Source organism: Delphinus delphis, chromosome 19 (genome assembly GCF_949987515.2).
Source record: "Delphinus delphis chromosome 19, mDelDel1.2, whole genome shotgun sequence".
NCBI classification, from domain to species: Eukaryota; Metazoa; Chordata; class Mammalia; order Artiodactyla; family Delphinidae; genus Delphinus; species Delphinus delphis.
In genome coordinates, this window is record NC_082701.1 from 36,702,773 (window position 1) to 36,717,732 (window position 14,960).

At 40.2% G+C, this 14,960-nt stretch overlaps 1 protein-coding gene across 5 annotated transcripts in view; it reads left to right on the plus strand.

Annotated features, from left to right (window-relative positions):
- Positions 1 to 210: 210 nt before the first annotated feature.
- Positions 211 to 14,960, plus strand: part of CA10 (carbonic anhydrase 10) — a 619,793-nt gene continuing 605,043 nt past the window's right edge. For 2 of the 5 annotated variants that reach the window (XM_059998253.2, XM_059998254.2), the window contains exon 1: positions 214 to 1,117. In XM_059998253.2, coding sequence (XP_059854236.1) covers positions 1,057 to 1,117 — 61 coding nt within the window. In that variant the 5' untranslated portion in view covers positions 214 to 1,056. Of the gene's footprint in view, positions 1,118 to 14,960 lie in introns of all 5 variants that reach the window. The other 3 variants (XM_059998257.2, XM_059998255.2, XM_059998252.1) reach the window with 3 other exon arrangements.

Here is a 14,960-nt window from a genome sequence, read left to right on the forward strand (position 1 = left end):
CCGAGCCCCGCTCCCTCCTCCTCCACCCCTCCCCCACCTGCCCTCCACCTCCCCTCAGAATCGGGAGGCGTCCGGATCCGTAGGCGAGGAAATAACGACCCCTGCAGTTGTATTGCGGAAAATCGCGGCGGCGGCGGCGGCGGCAGCGCTAGTCGCGGACGATGGAAGCGAGGCAACTGGAGGTTTCGGGGAGCCCAGGAAAATAGCAGAGGAACAGAAAGCGCGCACGCGACGCGGGGAGCCCGTAGGCTCCCGATGCTTCCGAGTACCTGGCTCCCCACGGTTCCCGTTCCGAGCCCTGGACGTGTCTCCCGAGCCGGGCTCCGAGGCGGCAGGCTGCGTGCGGACTTGGGCAGCCGGGAGGGTCGGCGGAGGCAGCTGGCGGCCAGCAGTTGCGGGCAATAATCCCTGCCTCTCTTTCTGTCTCTCTGTATGCTGTGTCTGCTCCTCCCCCCGGCCCCCGGAAGCAGGAGGAGAACGGCCCCGGAGCGGAGCAGCCACCTTCTGACCATGCCCTGGTGAGGCGGGCGGACTTCGAGGGCAACTCGTCGCGAACTGCCTGGGCTTAGCCAGCAAGCTGCGAGCTGCCAGGGGCCCGGAACTGCGCGGCAAGGCCCGGCGGGGGGCTATCGTCTATGACTTCTTGGGGCTCCAGGAGGATCGGGGTCTCGTTTTTGCAGGAAGAGCCCCGCGCTGGTGGCTTCAGGTGGCTGCCGCCGCCGCTGCTAGTGCTGTTTCCGCCGCTTGTGCAAGGAGTAGAGACCGGCGAGCAGGGAGACTTCCCGGGCAGCGAGGCATCGGACATGTGTCAGCACATCTGGGGCACACATCCGTCAAGCCCGAGGGGAGATTTGCTGGAACAATTCAAACTGCGATATTGATCTTGGGGGTCCCTGGCTGGCAGTCGGGTGGGAGTGCGAGTGTGCGCTCGCTAGGAAGTGTGTGCGTGTGTGCATGTGTGTGTGTGTGTGTGTGCGCGCGCGCGCGCCCTGTGGGGATTCCCCCCTTCCCCCCTGTTTTCCCGTCGAGTGATGCACTTGGAATGAGAATCAGAGGATGGAAATAGTCTGGGAGGTGCTTTTTCTTCTTCAAGCCAATTTCATCGTCTGCATATCAGGTATGGGACGCGCTGGAGTCACAGGCGGGTTCGGATTATGTTGTGGTCTTTGGAATGTATGAGATTTTATTGTATGTAGGCAATCAAGTAGCCTTGCGGGGTGGGACGGGAGATGGGTGGTGGCAGAGACCCTTTCAGTTCTGCGGATTTGCTGCCTTCAGAATTGAACACCTTCTAAACCCAAGGGTGTGTGTGTGTGTGCGTGCGTGTGTGTGTGTGTGTTGGAGGTAGCATCTGCATGGAGTCCTGGAACATAGTAGGGGTGGAGGGATGAGAAAGAAGAGGCAGATGGGTGTTGATTTTCAACTGCTTTCCTGATTGAGAACTCTGGTGAGGAAATCTGAGCCTTGGCAAACCCCACCACCATCCCTGGCTTTCAAAGTTCCCAAACTCTGGTGGTTCCTGGTTGAAAAAATGGACGCAGAGCCCTGCCCTGATATCTAGGCACTTTCAGGAGACTGCAGGATGATGCGGGGACTGGAGAGTACCAGCAGAGATCAGAGGGATGGAGAGGTACTCCATGCCTTCCCCAAACACATTAGGACCACCCCAAATAAAAGCAAAGCCTATCCAAGACAACATAATATCATAGATAGCACTTTAGATGATGAGCTTTCCTAATTCCCGGTGGCAACTGGCTCAGACTTACTGACCTCAGGCTACTTGTGCCAGTCTGTGGTTTTAGGAGCTAGTGGGAAGCAAGGGCATTGAGATGAATGAAGTAGAGCTTGTGCCTGCTTCTGAGTGTGTGTGTGTTGGGAAGGATTTTGATTTCCAAGCAATGTTCTTGTTGGTGCAGGGAGTTGGGAGTGTGGAGTGGAGATGTAAGAAAATGTCCCAGGATAAGCAGTATTCCCCAGTTCAGTTCAGTGCCTCCTCCCATTGACAGTGTCTACACTATTTCCCTCCACACTTGTCATTTAAGCAACCAGGTTAAGGCCCATTTGCAGTACTCCCCTCTGCCTGCATTCCCTCTGCAGAATTGGGGACTCAGCCAACTTCCCATGAAGTCAGCAGAAGAGGAGATCAGGAATCTTGCCCCTGTGAGCAGGCATATTTGAGCAGCATTGGGGTGGAGGGACACATTTCCTGCATCTCCCTTCAGCTCCACTAATCCCCACCCTTTAAGCCAGACCAGATTCTGGATATTAAAAACACTTGTCTGCCCTTATCTGTTTGGGGCTGTTTGGGACTTGGCCCAAACTGTTTGGGGCTTGGCCACCCTAGTAATAAATTTGCCTCTATAATACTTTAGAGATATGTTATGTACCTAGAAGACAATAAAAAGTGCCCTGGGGTCACTCCAAATCCTCTACTCTTTACCCATCCTACATCTAGGAGGAAGAATTCCCAGATGACTTGTAAAGGTTTATATCAGTTATATGTCCAGGGATAGACCGTGGTATCTCACAAGGCCACATTTTACATCTTTCTCTTCTACGTGCCTCTTTCAAACTCTCTTTCTTTTCTCCATGTTATTTCACTGGTTATAAAATAGTCTTTTACTACCTCTTTCCAGCATCATAAATACTTTCAAATCAAACAAACCAGCTGAGTCCCTTTAAAATTTACAAAAGGTGAGCATTAACTAAAGCTCTGGACCTCCTCATCCTTTGTCCCCAACCCCACTCTTCATTTGGTCAGGCCAGCACAGCCTGAGAATGGGCCTGTTCTTAGCCTCCAAAAAAGGCATTAGTGGGATACTCTTCACAGCTATACTTGATTTGGTGTATCAGCAACTAAATTGTATAAATAGAAGCATTAGGAGAGGATTATTTCCAACCCAGGAGAGTTGCTATGTGGCCTTTCACATGTATTTACTAAATAATCATCATTGCTATATAATGAGAAGATAAAAGTATAAGGAAAATTGCTAGCTATTAGCTAAATATGGAAAACTAGGTTAGCATTCCAAATGCCTAGTTAGGATCAGCATTAATTTACACTTTATGAAGACATTTAGGCAGAGATGCAACATTATGGACTGTATATTTACACATTCATAAACTTAACTTTAAAAGGCCATTCTTTCTCCAAAGCCAGGGTGGCTTCCTCCCTCTATAAGAAGAACTGCTCATTCAGTGATGTCCATGTATGTCACAATTCTGATTAGTAATATAGTTATGACTCACATTTGTCACAGTTTGGGGGACTTTGTTTTCCCATCTGGCAGCCTTAAGAGGTATAGGTATGCAATACACTAAGGTTAAATAATTGTGGCTCAGGGAGTGGTTAGTGGGCCTATCATTTCTGTTTGCATGATTTGCAGTTTTAATTTAATCATGAATGAGCTTTACCAAAAGGAATGTAAGCCTGTATTCATAGAAGCTGCTAAATCTTAAAAAGAAAAGCACCTCTCTACCATCTTGGGATCAATTGCCCTGCCTAGTAAATGGGTACTAATTGTTAGTGAGTTACCAGGCATCTATAATTGATGCATTTGTAGGGTTGATTTCATTACTGAGGAATACCAGACTAGAAAAGGGAGCAAAAGTCTGCAGTGTAAACATTCTGCAGAAGGAAAATTTTGGAATTAAACTTGGCCTGTAGAAGGTATATTGACTGAATATCAGTTGGCTTTCAGGAACACTCTGGAACTTTGTAACAGTGTTTTGTTAACCAAAGGTTCCTACCTTCATCCTACCCCACCCCCCAAATTAAAAGTACACCCAAAGGAGTTTTCTCCCTGGGTCTATGTGGCTATATTGCTTAAAATACAGACACCTGGGCTTGTATGTTTGATGGCTCTGCATTAATCATTTGATTGTGATGAAGCTGAGGAAATGGGACTGCGGTCTGCTAGCTAGCTTAGCCAGGCTTGGCTAGCTGCTGGGGAAGTAGCATGTGTGCCTTCCATTTGAGAGAATTTGGCTACTTAAGGACAGCACAGCTAGTCTGAAGAGGGAATGCCATGATCTGGGAGCTCTTGGGGCTCTACGTTCGACTCATATTTAATTTTACTGAAAATGTAAGGCAGCCAAGATCTGTGGAGATGACAGGCAGGGAGGGAGGGAAAGAGAGGGAGGGAGGGAGGGAGAGAGAGAGAGAGAGAGAGAGAGAGAGAGAGAGAGAAAACCAGGATGATATTTCCCTGTGCTAGCAAGAGCACATTCCCTTCTTACAAAAGCAGCACATGTCAGCGAGAATGAATACTTAGCAGCACCAGGAGAGAATTTCTTGGTCCAAAGAGAGCTGTCTGATTTAATTTACATTGCACATCCTACTTCCCTATACTTTATTTCCCTTTACTTCCTTGTTTATTCATAATAATAACAGCAATAGTAATTAGAATTATGTGGTACTTTCACATGTATTGCACAATATTGCACACATTTTAACTCATCTAGTCTCAGAATTTGTAGGGTGATTTTATAAATAAGCCAACCAAAGGCCACAGAGGTTCAGCTTGGAGGATTCACACCCAGTTCTGAGTCAAAATTCAGTGTATCATTTATGCTTTGTTACAAGATTTCTTTTAAATGTTTTTATTAAGTATTCTTTTATTTTGATGTTTCCAACTGAAAAAGTAAATTGTGTTAAATGGATGTAAATCTTAGAGAGCTTAGAAGTGGAAGTCTAGGGTGATTGTAGCCTAGAGCTAGAATTAAGATGGTATTTGAGTTGTACATGACTGTGATTCAAACAGTTAACACTGTTACTCATTTGCCCCCAGTGCCTTATGATCAGCAATACCTGTAAGAAATGAATGTTTCATATATTCTCTCCCAATCTGAAAATTAAAATGGTTTCACATTAATGGTTTACATTTAGAAATGGGGTAATAGTACATACCTCACATTTGTTATATAGATTAAATTAGATAATATGGTCAATGATTTTCACTTAGCACAGTGTCTCAGGCAGAGTAAGCTTGCAATAGTATATTTTTTCCTACAAACCTGATATTGCAGGGTTTGTGAGGAATAGGATAGAACCTTTACCTTCCTCCCTTACAACTTGTTTAAAAGCAAAAAAAATATCATTAACTAGTGCATTTTATAACATTGAGTACAAATCCTACTTTCAGTGAAGTCTTGGCTTAACAACTTTGAAATGTTTCTTAATTTTCTTTCTCTTATAAATGAGACTGGTAACGTTAGGCTTTGGGGCATAGTCATGAGTGTAACCCACTTTATCCCTGTGAGCCCATTATGGAGGTGAGGCTTGGAAAGTTAAATAAATCACTGGGAACAAAGTAGTGCTTATTCCCAGGGGAGCAACAATTTTCTTCTTTCTTCTTGTAAATTATTACTCAGTATAGACTCAACTTTCAGGTGCTTCCAAAATGGCAAACTGCATATGCTGTCAATATGATTTGAAATAGAAAGGTCCATTAAATATAAAAAAGAGCTCCACCCCAGTAAAGAATCTGATGATCTTATTGGCAATACGGTTTGTTTAAACCCAGTTTCCCATGTGATGTCACATAGACTCTTCATTGACAGATACCATAGATAACAGATATCATAGATGGGACTCTCCTGGCAGTGAGACGAGAGGCTTCCTGAGTAAATACACTATGGGGGGAGGGGGGGAAGAATTGTCAATGTTGAGAAACATTTTCTTGGGTGGGGAGGGGGGGTTTGATTGCCACCCTAGGCCGTCATACTTAACATCCCACCTTTTCACCTTAATTAAGCATTACATATTTGGGCCTGAGGTTTAGGCCAGGAACACATGCAGGTACCATAAATGTGTACAGTAGTAGGCCATTGTGTAAAGAATGTGGGAGTTTGAAGACCCACCCTGCAATCAAACTCTGCCTTAATTACCTATGTGATTTTGGGCAATTCTCTTAGCCTCTTAGACTCTCAGTTTCCTCATCTGTGAAATGAAAAGTTATATCTTCTTTGCCTATTTCAAAGAATTGTTGAGGGAAACATCGGAGAGTGATCCTGAATGTTCTTTGTGTTATACAAATGTAAAGTTATCTGTGTCTTTACTATATTATGGAATGATCCATGCATAAGATATAGCTTTAAAATAAAAGTTGAGATACATACACATAATGTAGAGTGATATTAAATACTACAAATAATACTTAATGGTGTAGATATAGTTGTGAAAGCAAAGTTGTAATGCACAAAATGTATCATGATATAAAACAGTACGAATAATGCCAAATTGTTTGATAAAGTACATAAATGCTATGTAAGAGAGAAGTCCAGACATGAAGGAAAAGGAGGATATTAGATAGATGTTAGAGGTTTGGATAGAAGAGTTGGAGGGGACCACATCATCAGAAGGAGAGGGAAAGGAATGAGTAAGATGTACAGTGAAGACTGTCGCAATTGGAAAAAAAGATTCACTTTAGGAGATACTGGAAAGTTGGGAGGAGCCCACTTAGAGAGCTGTTGAATTGAGAGAATATGGAGTGTCCTAATATATTTAATTTCTTGGTGATTTTTATTTTTTCTTATTATGGATCTTTACATGGATTCAATGGATTGAGCTTGGTTAAAATTTGTTTGAAATTCTAACATTTCTTTAGATTTTAAATTTGTGTTGCGTGTCTCCAACTACTGCTCTCAAATCTCTCAAATCTGTTTGAGATTGTAGTTGAGTTTTGGGGAAACTTCAGCTTTCTCAACTGTAAAATGGAGATGGTACTTATTTCCCAAGATTGTTGATCCTACAGGATAATTGTAAGGAGCAAAACACTATTTGTAAATGCCTAGCATCGTATCTGGAATACAGTAATCACTGACCAAATTACACATATGATATAAGAGTAAGCGTGGGCTTTGGAACCAAACTAGGTCTAAATGTGAATACTACCTTTAGCATTCACCCTCTGTGTGATCTTAGGTAAGTTCTTTACATTCTCTGAGTCTCTGTAAAATCTGTAAAATGAGGATTGGAGAAAATGTACATAAGATCCTGTCAAAGTGCTTGACGTGTGGTAGTCTCTCAGTGAATTGGAGCTGTTCCCATAAAATTATTATCATCAATAACAATACTTATTTTGACACTTTGGACCGGTTTTTGTAAATTACAATTAATTTTTCAGTCATTTCTTTGGGTTCAACAAAACAGTATTGCCAGTTAACTGCGTGCCAAGCATAGGAATTACAAAAATTAACAAACAACACTTGGTCTTTAGTATTTATAACATGGTATGCATGTTATGTGATAGAGTTGTGTTCAGAGTGCTTTATATATATATATATTATATATATATAATATATATATATTATATATATATATATTTTTTTTTCGGTACGCGGGCCTCTCGCTGTTGTGGCCTCTCCTGTTGCGGAGCACAGGCTCCGGATGCGCAGGCTCAGCTGTCATGGCTAACGGACCCAGCCGCTCCGCGGCATGTGGGATCTTCCCAGACCAGGGCACGAACCCATGTCCCCTGCATTGGCAGGCGGACTCTCAACCACTGCGCCACCAGGGAAGCCCTGCTTTTCATATTTTTAATTATTATTTTAAATTATTTATATATTTAATTATTTTATATTTTAAATTTGTTTAATTATAAAGAAAGAGAGTTAATTCTGTTGTTAGAAGTTGGAAGATGCAATTGGGGAAGGGGTAGGGTTTATGGAGGAGAAAACAGTTGAACTAGGGTTGGAAGGATACATGAGATTTCTAAGAGGAAAAGGAAAAAAGAAAGACATACCATGAGGCAAGAATAGTATGTTCTTATACAAGAAGTGATAAAAAAACCCCACAAAAGTATCAGAAGTATGGTGAAATGAGCATATAAAATAGATGGGTTAGATTAAGTGACTGGATATAGGCTAGAAGAATAACGGGGCCAATTTAAAGGGGTTTGCAAGCTAAGGCAAGTGAGTATACTCTTGGTCCACTAAATTGTATACCCATTTCACCCTTTCAATTGTCCAGTTAATATAAAGTATGTATAGAGACCTAAAATGAAATGGCTTCCTTTGTTTACTTAATCATTCAAAATTTATTGAGGGTGCTCTATATGTAAGGTACTGGGGATCCAACAGGAATGAGTAAGACAACTGACCTTTCCCTCCAAGAATTCATAACCTTCTAGCAGGACACTGATTTTAAAAATATTAGTAGTTATAGCAGACTGTGATAAGTACTGTAGTGAAAAGAGATACAGCAGTATGTGACTAGGACAGAGAAGGGGCACCTGACTCATTCTGGAGGTGGAAGTGCTAGAAGAAGGAGAGTAAATAGTGTCAGAGGCTGTTTGGGGTGAGTCTTAAAGAAAGCTAAAGAGTTGGCTTGGAAGATTTCTGCTGATTGACCAGGAGTGTGATAGGGGAGGGATGATCATAGGAAACAACATTTGTAAAGACAGGGCAATCAGATAGGACATAATGAATTCAGGGGAAGGTGAAGAGGTAAGTATGGCAACAACTAGAGGGTGGAGTGTAAAGGATGAGGCCGAGATAGAATAGCATATAAGAAATATGATGCTAATAACAGTAATAGCTTACATATAATAGTAGTAAAAATTACCCTTGTGCCTCTCTGTGCAAGGAGGGCATATTTTAAGGCTCAGGCGGATAGGTCTAGTTTATACCTTTATCTTCTTTAGGAGCAGACCAGTCAGGGTTAAAGGTTTTGGCTTTAGTCCAGCTATGCTCCATTTGGCCCAGAACACTAGTTATTTTCCAGTATAGTCTCTAGTTCCATGTAGCTTCCCAGAAGCTTTTGTGATAACTCAGATTTAGACTACAGAATTTACCTCCTTACTTAGTTTGTATTTCTACCCTAGGAAAAAGAGCGAAGATGCTATTGGTTGACCCTAGATTTTGAAATATGGCAACTATCATTTTATTGCCTTTGGTAATTGAATCTTTCCTGCAACTTTCTGCCGTTTTCATCTTGTGTAATCTTAAACAAAACTTTAAAGGATTTATAACATGTAAGGGTGGGGTGGGTGCTGTGAATGCTAATGAATGGTCTGGGATTGCCTTTATAACACAGCCATAATTGCTTTTATTAGCAAGATTGGCCTGGTAATGGGGTAGCCAGTGTTTGGGTTTGAGTTCATTTGCATTAAGGTGCCATCAGGATGGAAGTGGAAAGATCTTCAGTGGTTGTGAAGGAGACAGTCTACAAATGCCTTTTCCTCCTGATCCAGGAGAGGTGGGACCTTTGTCACAGTAAATGGAGAATTAATCTTTAACTTTGTCCCATACTTAACGCCCATAGGCCGAAGGGGCTGGCAGTAGGAAATGAAGCCTGTGACTTTCAGGTGAATTTACCAGAGCCAAGTCCTGCTGTTTTCACAACACATTTGGCAGCAAAGCCACAGTTGGAATAAACATATTTACTGAAGGATATGAGTCAACATATTCCTCTTCTGCTCCCTCTTCCTGCCATACACACAAGTTACCTTTCACCTTTAAGGAAAACAATTTTGATGGCAGCACTTATTGAGTAGGGACCATTCCTCTTCCATGATTTTGGAATAATATAAATACCTCATAGGATTCTTGAAAAGGACAGATATTGGTACATGTCTATGGAAGGGTTCTCTCCCACTCTGAAGGTATTTAATGGGTTGGTTCATTAATTTCACAAATGCTAATAAATGCCTCCTATCAGTGAGGCGCTGGGCCAGACAGAAGTTAAAATATAGTAAGCTAAACAGCCTTGCCTTTGTAGAATGTATATTTAGTGATACACAATTTTTTTCCCATTGCTCAAACTAGAACCTGGCATTTTAGTAGATACTCAATAATAAGTGAGTGAGTTGATATATAAATGAATAATAAGGATTGATTTAGAATGGCTTTTCTTCCTTCACAGGAGACTGGGAAACAAGATTCAGATCTTGTATGGAGGTTAAGAGGGAGGGAAAATAAAGAAGACTTCTCTGTTAGCTGCCCTTTTGCTTCTACTGCATGCAGTCAGAACTGAAACTTTCCCAGGGAACAACTTATTGGATAGCTTTGTATTTCCTTCTCAGACTCAACTCTTATCTGCATTTGACAAACCAACCTTAGTCAGGGCACTTCACCATTGTTTAAAATGTATTTCTGCTCCTTTGTGTTCTGAGATACCATCCTGTGAGACTTGAATTAGGGCGATTAAGGATCCATGGATGCATTGTTGTTCTTTTTTCATTCCATCTCTGTTCCTATTAAAGGAAATTGCTAAGGATATGGTTGTTTTCTCACTGGGTTCCAGCTTGGGAGAAGCCAGCACTTGAGAAAGCTCACTGTTCTTTAGTTAGCAATGAACTAGAGTGCTTTAGGGGAAAAGCCTACCCACCCTTTAGTCTTGAGGCAGAGCAATACAGGAAACTGTTTTCTAAGGTGTTTTTAGTCTTGTGTCAGAAAACTTTACCTCCCCCCGCCCCGCCCCCGCCCAACCTTGCCCAGCCTTTAGAAACAGAACTGTGGCACCCAACAGTTTTTACCATGGGGGAGCGGAGGCGGGTATTTCCAAGAGCCTAGAAATTGAAAGAACATAGTTTATTTGCTGTTCTTGGCTGTACATTCTGCCTATAATCTCCTAGTTGATCTTTATAACTGTGAGGAAATGGTCAGTTAGGTGGTTTGTTGTTTGTTTGCTTGTTAATTTTAGAAAAAAATAAGAGGAGGTTATAGAAAAAAGTCTCCTACTGTTAATCTTGCAGTACATGTATGGAAATTATACTGATAGTTAGAAAGTGAGGCATCTACGTATAATAAATGTTTGTTGTATGGCCTGGGTGTAAATAGAAATATATCACTGGCTGGCTGTCTTGCAGTACACAGTAATGATACCAGCTCTAAGTCACTCACATCTTATAGAATGAAATATAATGTAGTGAAGTCATCACTTTTTGTTATCTCTAACAAACAGGTTCCACCCCTGTTTTTCCACTGTTATGAAGACGTTCTTCGTGGCCTTTTAGTTTGTGTCTTTGAAGTTCTGTGTTGTAGTGACTAAATGAGAGTCCTATGCGATTAAAATAGTGTGTGAGTTGGTGCAGCCTTTTTTTTTTTTGGTTCCTCTTGCTTTTAGAATTGCTGAAATTAGAGCCTGACTGAGCCAGGTAAAGTTTTATAATGTTCTATATCTAAAGGTAAAATGTGTCAAATTAAAAATGAGAGTTTTATTTGTGCATTTGCTGTTTAGTTTAATTGTGTGTTCAATTGAAATGCTCCTCTTTGATCAGTACTCCTTACAAGCAAGGGACTGTATATGCAAGTGTTTTAGTGTTACAAACATGCATGATACTAGAAGTCATTGACTTAATTTTAATGCTAAATATAATAGAAGAATAGTATCAAAGAAAATTTAGGAAAACAAACTGATTCTTCATAGACTAAATTTTCATTTCCCAAAGTTTGCAATTATAACTTTTTTCCCTTAAAGCTTTGTACTTAAAAAAAATTTTTACATTATATCTTAAGTATTCCCCCATGTTGCTTCCTAGTTGTATTAGTTTAGGAAATCCAGGACTTTGTGACTAGTAAACCCCACAGTCTCAGTAACATAACACAGTAGAAGCTTGCTTCCTGCTCACATTAATTGTCTAATTGGTGTCAGTTTGTGTGTGTGTGTGTGTGTGTGTGTGTGTGTGTGTGTGAGAGAGAGAGAGAGAGAGAGAGAGAGAGAGAGAGAGAGAATAGGGGCTTGGTGAGGGGGAAGGGATAAAAGAGAAGGAATCCTGTCTGTGTAGTGACTTCGGAGTCTCAAGGCTGATAGTCTCTGCTATCTTCAAGACATGGCTTCCAATATTGTTCTGGACATCAACATTAACAGCTGGAAAAAGAGTGAGGAGGACGATCATGGGAGAGGTGTTTATGGGCCTAACAGGAAAACTGTACCTCACTTCTGGTCAATCACATGGCAACATCTTATTGCAAAAGAGTTTGAGAATTGCAGGCTAGTCACAAGACTAGCCTTAGCCCAGGAACAAAGGGAACATGGTCTAGTGAACAATTGGCTAGTATTTGCCACTTTAACATTTATGATTTTCTTTGTAATAGTTTCATAATATTTTATTCATCTAAAATAGCATTATTTATATTTCTCTTTTTACCTATTTTGGAGCATCTATGTTATTTCTAGATTTGTCATTTTGGGCATATGTTTTTATGTCTATAGATATTTATTTCTATTGAACTATTTCTTTAAAATAATCCCAGTATTATGATTACTGGGTAAAACAGTGTGAAGTTCTTTATGTTTTTACCATATTATATCCATAAGTAATATATAACCTGTGTATAAGTCGCCAGGAATATACTTGAATTCCTGGAGGAAGTAAACAAGTATGTAGAACAGTTATTAAGCTTTCAAAGATCTGTTTAAAAATACCCAAATTCAACTGAGTAAATTTTAAAGATACTATTGGTGTTTATTCAACAATTCATACATTGAGCAGCATCCCATCTAGCAGATAGAAAGGAGCTCCAAAGAGCTGTACAAATTGGAAGATTTTATAGGCAGAAGAGGGTGGGACAGGAAAGTTACTAGCAAAGACTTGATTGTTTCAGACAAGGCCACATTCCTTTGGGGGACAGTAGGAATCTACCTGGCATATTACCTCATTAGTGCTGACCAGGAAATTCCAGAGTGACTGGTTAAGATTATATTCCTGAAAAAGGCTGAAACTGCAGTTAGGTTAGGTATTAAGTCTTGATTTGGTGACATGGGCCTTAGCATAGATGACTCTATTTTGGGCCTGTTGTCTCTTTTTTGACAGATCCTTTCAATAGTGGTCCACTCCCAGAAAGTATTAAGCAAAAACCAAATAGCCATGGCATTCAAGATGTTATTTTTGCTTAATAAGTCAGATCAGTGACAGGAAACCATGGTTAAGGACAAGCAAATAGCTTTCCTAAGTTCAGAAATTTGAGCCTACTTAAGTATTCTTCCTAGAGCATATTTTCATAAATTATAGGGAAGAATGGCTCAGGTGGTTTGCAGAAAAAATTACTGGGATGGAAGTTAGAACATGTTGTGGTTAGTACTTGTTTTGCCACTGTATTGTGTTGTGAAGTATGTAGTTTTACTGGTCTGAATCCCAGTTTTCTCCTTTTAAACAGGGATATTGGACTGGTCAATTTCTAGGTCCCTTTCCAACTTGGAAATTTTATAGTGTTATGAAACTTTTAAGAAAATTATCAAAGTTTACTGTTGATGCTAAACTTTTCCAGTTTTTGAAATGTCAAAGCAGCAAGATTAAATTAGAGGAAGAACTTTGGAGGTTGTGAGTGAGCAGAAAAGTGGGAAGTGACTCTTGAGATGGGCAAGTGTAAGGATAAGGCATAATGAAAGACCAACCCAAACCATATTTGTGGAATTCTGACCTTGTAGCTCTCTAGTAAGACCCTGAGAAAGAGTCCAGGGGCCATCATTGACTACTCCATAAAAGCATTTACTGAAAACCTTGCCGGCGGCATCTTTATATTAAAGTCTTAGAATTTTATCTTAACTCTGCTGTTACTTTTTGTGTGAGGTTAAGAAGTTACTTAAAATGTCTAATCCTTAGTGTTCTCTTTTGAAAACTGGAGGAATAACATCTATTTTTGGAGTTAAGGGAGACTGAAATTTAAAAATGCAGCATAGTGCTTGGCATATGTACTTAATAAATGGTGGGTTTTGTATTGTTATAGCTGAAGCTAAAAGAGCAAAAGACATGTTGGGAAATATTAGGAAGGAATTTGGCAATATCATTTAAAACATGAGAATTAAATGAGCCAGTTCATGTGAATGTGTTTAGCACAATGCCTGCACATAACACATAATCAGTTAAGGTTGGTTGAATCTGATTCACTAGGGGAAGCTGGGATGTTTGGAGAATACTTTAGAGATTATAAGAAAGAAGACCATCATGTCTTTGTCATAAAAATGATCTTCAGAGATAACTTACTGAGTCTGGCCCACAGTCTTCTTTAATATTAAAAAAGTTAATGACATATTTTAATTTTATAACTAGGGTTTAGACTTACCAAGGCCTCTAATACAGTGTATGGTCTCATGTGACCCAGTAAATACTCAACCCTCACAATGATGGCATAAACAAAATCTTGATTCAGGAATGTGCCCGTAGTTTTTCTTGCTTGATACGTTAGTAAATATTGGCTTATTGGCCAGAGCAATAAAGATATGAGGTATTATGATCCAGTCCATTTATGAGAAAATATATAATATTTACATGTTTTAAAACTGTCACTTGTTCATTTTTACTACAATCTGGTTGCTCTCTTTTCTTTTCATTATTTAGTTTTGCCAGCTTTCTCAAGCACTAATTTACACACATGGTAACCTTAAGCATGTTTTTTCAATAAATTTTCAACATGAGAAGATAGTTTTGATTTATGTTTCACATTCACTTAAGAGAATGATTTTTAAAATGATAATTAAATGCTAGGCCATTTGTGGGATTGCAACGTGGTTCCTTTTCAAATACAGCTGTTCTGAGAATTTAAGCAAAAGGCAAAAAGAAAAACAAGAAATAGGACAGATGACAAGTGCTGTATTGATGTTAAGTAAAAACAAGCAAACTGTGACCTACATCAGCCGGTCTCTAGGGAGCTGGCTTTGGAGCTTTTTTGAGTGTTTGGGTATTTTGTGGGATTTTTTTCTCCAATCACTTTGGTAGAGGCTGGATTACAATTGAGAGTGCAGAGATTAATGGCCTGTTGTGACTAATCCACTAAGCCCCTACTCTTATTTCTCTTAAATTGATTGAATTTAGAGAAACCAAAGATAGGCCCATACCAGCTACCCTGATATTAGATCCCAGTGAATTAATGAGTCTTAATAGCTCTAAGTACATGTAACCAAGAATCATGGCACCTTCATGGAATGTAGTCACTTTTTTGCATTAGGAAATTATTTTATTAGTTGCTTAGTAGAGTAGATCCCAAGGTGTTGTTTCATAATCTTTTTTTTTTAAGAA